Below are 5,483 nucleotides of genomic sequence, written 5' to 3'. Positions count from 1 at the left end.
CAATCGAAAGCTTGCTGGTTCGAATCCCCGAGTTTACTAGGTGCTAAAAAATATGTCAATGTGCCCTTGAGCAATGCACTTAACCCTAATGAACAGACACTGTATACACACAGAGACCAAACACACACACATACTAGTCAACCTTCTCACTACATACACCCCTCAGTCCCACGAGCGGAGGAGAGAGAGCGAGATGGAGGGCAGTAGCTGATATGGATGTGTTGTGTGATCCAGCTGCAGTAGTCAGGTCCCACAGATGTCAATTCAACGTTGATTCAACCAGTGTGTTCCCAGTGGGGGGGGTGTGGCTCACTGTTGTGTCTCTGTTCCAAGGGCAGTTCAGTTCCCCATGGCCTTGACTCTTGACCCACACCTCTGCCTCCCACGCCTGTGATCGCCCGTAGTGTGCAGGGTCACCATAGTAGGTTGTGAACTCTGACCTGACCAGGAGTGGAGCTGGACTACCCACACCTGGCATGTGTGGAATACCTCGGCACCTTCAGCTCATCCATGTCAATCTGACGAGAACGCCAGGAATGGTCCGGAATGCCGCAGCAATCACCCTCTCCCTAAAGCCAAACATTCTGTCTGCTCTCCCATCTCTCTGTTATGGTCAACATTCCCTGAGTCTGTGTGAACGTGTCAGTGTTTTGGGAGAGGGGGAGTGGTGTATTATTACCTAATCTGGTGAGGGAGAGAAAGACAGGAGGAGGAGCAGGAGAGAAAGGAAGGATGATATGGATATTTTCATCAAACTAATCTGAGGTATTCCAAGGCTCCTGATGGAGAAATGTAACTCTGTTGTTTTAAAGTCTATAAACAGCAGTATTTGTTTGTGTGTGAGTGAGTGTGTGCTTCCACTTATCGGTCTTGTGTCCTCACTAACCCGGAGGACAGGGGTTTTTCCACAGTGAGGAAATCTAAAGAAAATGTAGTGCCTCAACATTTGACCGGAATGACATTATTACATTAACACATCATCAAAGAAAGAGAGAGGACATCATCATATTTCTACCGTTATATACAAGTAATACTGTACAGGAGCAGACATAGGAAGGAATAGAGATGAATCCAGGGCTCTGTAGGTCACAGCAGTATTACATATTGGGAGGTAATATGTGTATTGTCATATATATATTCAGTGGTGTATGTTGTTGTGATAGGACTGTTTTCATCTCTAGAGGTTATCCTGCCCAAATTTCAGAGTCAAAAACGGATCAGTTGGACTGAAGCTGGATGGATTTGTGCTCATCAGACACGCAGCCACACACACACAGAGTTCACAACACACATACACATTCGCAAACACACCTGGACTCAACCACCTGTAGTGGCATGCATGGCTTATTCAACGTAATTCTGTGTGTACACATCTGTGTCTGTTACACAGCTTGACAGACAGTTTGTTGAGAACAGAACACATTGGGGAAAGAGGCAYAGGTCACCATCCACCACAAGCCTTCCTACAGGGGTCACAAGGGGTCAAATGTGTCCTTCTGTTGTCCAGTCTTGAGGTCAACCCATGATCCTATTGGCCCTTCTGCCCTGGGCTAAAGTGCTACAGAGAGGGAGTGGCTGGGTGTCTATGTACGCGTGGAAGAGAGGGCCGAACTGTCACTCAAACAGAGGCTCATAGAGTCTGTGTATGTTCTCTCTGCCAGCCACGCACTCTTATTGGCCCAGGGCAGATAGGGGCGGGCGTTTATAGTCTGTTTAGTCCCCACCTCCATAAGAGAACTCCCCCTCCAGAGAAGGCAAAAACAAATGAATGGCAGTGTCTTCTTTCTCCTCTCTCTGTCTCTCTCTCTCCATCTATCAGTCAGTCTGTCCATCTCCCAGTGTCCTCCCGTCTGTTTACCAGGTGCAGTCTTTCTTCATTAGTGTGAGGACCTTGCGTCCAAGGCTGGCTCTCCAGGGCTTGACGAAGCTCTTCATGTTGACGATAAGACGGTTCTGCTTCCTGTCTGCATGGCCCGCCACCAAGTACTCCCCACCTAAGTAGTCAAAGCATAAACAGAGACATCATTAGCTCAGCAGCCCTGCGTGTGTGTGAGTACGTAACTGTGCGTGTGTGTGTGCACACGTGTGCCTGTGAATGCGTGTGTGCATAGGTGTGTGTGTGAGACTGGCCTGGGTTGAGGATGGGGCAGGTGCAGCCCCGTGCGGTCCAGGACTCTGGGTAGAGTGTGACTCGTCCTTTCTGGATCTTCACCCTAGTATTCTGACTCAACACCTTCTGAACCTTCACCTCCAACTCAGCATGGGAGCCCTTATCATGGGCTGACAAGACCTTAACCTTCAACACTGAGACAGAAAGGGAGGGGAAGCAGGGAAGATAGAGGAGGAGAAATGATAGGCAAGGAAAAATGGGAGAAAGAGAGAGGAGGGAGGAGGAGAGGAGAGAGAGAGAGCGAGAGACAGATGAGGGGAGAGAGAAGAGGGAGGAAGAGAGAGGGAGAGAGAGAAAGAGAGTAGGAGATGGAGAAGAGGGAAGAGAGAGAAAGAGAGGAGAGGGGAGGAGAGAGGGAGGGAGAGGAAAGAGGAGGGGAGAGGAGGGAGGAGAGGAGGAGGAGGGAAAGAGGAGGAGACGAGGAGGGAGGAGGGAGGAGGGAGGGAGGGAGACGAGGATATATAGGGATAGATATTTAACAAGCCTTATTGTACAATAAAATATTGTTTACATAGAAGTTATCAATAACAAACAACACAGTGGCAATCCAAGGAAGCAAAAAAACAAGTATGGTTTGATTACCACCATCCTCTCGCTGTTGTTCATGTGGTCTCAGTACTCACCATAGGAAACTCATGGTGCAGAAGAGTTGCTGTTGCCAGACCTGCTCCTTACACTCACATTTCTCTGCAGGGACACAATCATATTGACATATTACACACCAATATCCCTCCATATGTTGACTAATACCTGCTCTGTGTGTTGGTGTGGTGTGGTGTGTGTGTGTGGCTACTAGATAAGTGGTGACTTAGGAATGTGAGACAGTGTGTGTGTGTGTGTGTGATCAAGGAGGAATTTGTCTCCCTCAGCTGTAAGGCCCTGGAGAAGACTGAAAACTGTCCACAGACACACAGATCAGATTTGTTCTCTGCCCTGTGTAAGGATGTCATAACTTTCACTACTTAACCATTAACGCTGGGCACTGTGGCTGTGAGGCAGACCCTCAACAACACACACACACACACACACACACACACACACACACACACACACACACCACACACACACACACACACACACACAACACACACACCACAACACACACCACACACACAACACAACACACACACACACACACACACCAACACAACACAGTGGTGACCCCATGTCAACCTGAGTGTGTAGGCAGAAAAGAGCTCATCTGCCTTAAAAGATCCTCACCAGCTCACTGAGTTTCCCTCCAATTATACAGTCCGATCTGACCTGCACACACTACACCACACACACCACACATCACACACACCCACAGCCACACACACACACACAGCACACACACACACACACACACACACACAACACACACACACACAGACACAGACACAGACACAGACACAGAAACCAGACACAGACGCACACCACACGCACACGCACACCACACACCCCCACACACACACACACCACACACAGTTATAGATTGCGTTATATAACGTAATTATATATATCATAATCCGATGGTGTGGTGTATGTACATGTGGACTATATAAAGTATGATATATATATATATATAATACTAATATATATATAAATATTATATATATATAAACACACATTACCGTTCAAAAGTTTGGGGTCACTTAGACATTTTCTTGTTTTTGAAAGAAATTTAAAAAAGAAAATCCATTAAAATAACATCAAATTGATCAGAAATACAGTGTAGACATTGTTAATGTTGTAAATGACTATTGTAGCTGGAAACGGCAGATTTTTTATGGAATATCTACATTATCAGCGACCATCACTCCTGTGTTCCAATGGCACGTTGTGTTAGCTAATCCAAGTTAATAATTTTAAAAGGCTAATTGATCATTAGAAAACCTGTTTGCAATTATGTTAGCACAGCTGAAAACTGTTGTTCTGATTAAAGAAGCAATAAAACGGGCATTTTTAGAGTAGTTGAGTATCTGGAGCATCAGCATTTGAGGGTTCGATTACAGGCTCAAAATGTCCAGAAACAAAGACTTTCTTCTGAAACTCGTCAGTCTATTCTTGTTCGGAGAAATGAAGGCTATTCCATGCGAGAAATTGCCAAGAAACTGAAGATCTCGTACAATGCTGTGTACTACTCCCTTCACAGAACAGCGCAAACTGGCTCTAACCGGAATAGAAAGAGGAGTGGGAGGCCCCGGTGCCCAACTGAGCAAGAAGACAAGTACATTAGAGTGTCTAGTTGGAGAAACAGATGCCTCACAAGTCCTCAACTGGCAGCTTTATTAAATAGTACCCACAAAACACCAGTCTCAACGTCAACAGTGAAGAGGCGACTCCGGGATGCTGGCCTTCTAGACAGAGTTCCTCTGTCCAGTGTCTGTGTTCTTTTGCCCATCTTAATCTTTTATTTTTACTGGCCAGTCTGTTGACGTTGAGACTGGTATACAGTTGAAGTCGGAAGTTTACATACACTTAGGTTGGAGTCATTAAAACTTGTTTTTCATCCACTCCACAAATTTCTTGTTAACAAACTATAGTTTTGGCAAGTCGGTTAGGACATCTACTTTGTGCATGACACAAGTCATTTTTACAACAATTGCTTACAGACAGATTACTTCACTTACAATCCACTGTATCACAATGCCAGTGGGTCAGAAGTTCACATACACTAAGTTGACTGTGCCTTTAAACAGCTTGGAAAATTCCAGAAAATGATGTCATGGCTTTAGAAGCTTCTGATAGGCTAATTGACATCATTTGAGTCAATTGGAGGTGTACGCGTGGATGTATTTCAAGGCCTACCTTCAAACTCAGTGCCTCTTTGCTTGACATCATGGGAAAATCAAAAGAAATCAGCCAAGCCCTCAGAAAAAAAATTGTAGACCTCCACAAGTCTGGTTCATCCTGGGACCGCATTTCCCAAACCCCAAAGGTACCACGTTCATCTGTAACAAACAATAGTACGCATGTATAAACACCATTGGGACAGCCAGCTGTCAACACTCAGGAAGGAGACTGCGGGTTCGTCTCCTAGAGCTGACAAGCTGGGTGCGAAAAGTGCAAATCAATCCAGAACAGACAGCAAAGGAACTTGTGAAGATGCTGCGGAAACAGGTAGAAATTATCTATTCGCACAGTCAAAAAAGTCGCTATATTCGGAATAACCTGAAAGGCCGCTCAGCAAGGAAGAAGCCACTGCTCCCAAAACTGCAATCAAACAAAGCCAGACTACGGTTTGCAACTGCACCATGGGGACAAAGATTGACTTTTTGTAGAATGTCCTCTGGTCTGATGAACAACAAATAGAACTGTTTGGCCATAATGG

General features: G+C 45.6%; 1 protein-coding gene across 1 annotated transcript in view; it reads right to left on the bottom strand.

Moving 5' to 3' along the window:
• Positions 1–1,003: 1,003 nt before the first annotated feature.
• The window catches only part of LOC111951516 (netrin-4), a 43,191-nt gene continuing 38,711 nt past the window's right edge, over positions 1,004–5,483 (bottom strand). The window contains exons 7-8 of the mRNA XM_070434730.1: positions 2,131–2,312; positions 1,004–1,994 (exon numbers count right to left, since the gene is read on the bottom strand). Coding sequence (XP_070290831.1) covers positions 1,855–1,994; positions 2,131–2,312 — 322 coding nt within the window. The 3' untranslated portion in view covers positions 1,004–1,854. The remainder of the gene's footprint in view (positions 1,995–2,130; positions 2,313–5,483) is intronic.

The sequence above is a fragment of the Salvelinus sp. IW2-2015 genome, linkage group LG24, assembly GCF_002910315.2.
Source record: "Salvelinus sp. IW2-2015 linkage group LG24, ASM291031v2, whole genome shotgun sequence".
Classification (NCBI taxonomy): Eukaryota; Metazoa; Chordata; class Actinopteri; order Salmoniformes; family Salmonidae; genus Salvelinus; species Salvelinus sp. IW2-2015.
Note: the sequence above shows the minus strand (reverse complement) of the source record. Positions and strands in the feature narration are given on the sequence as shown.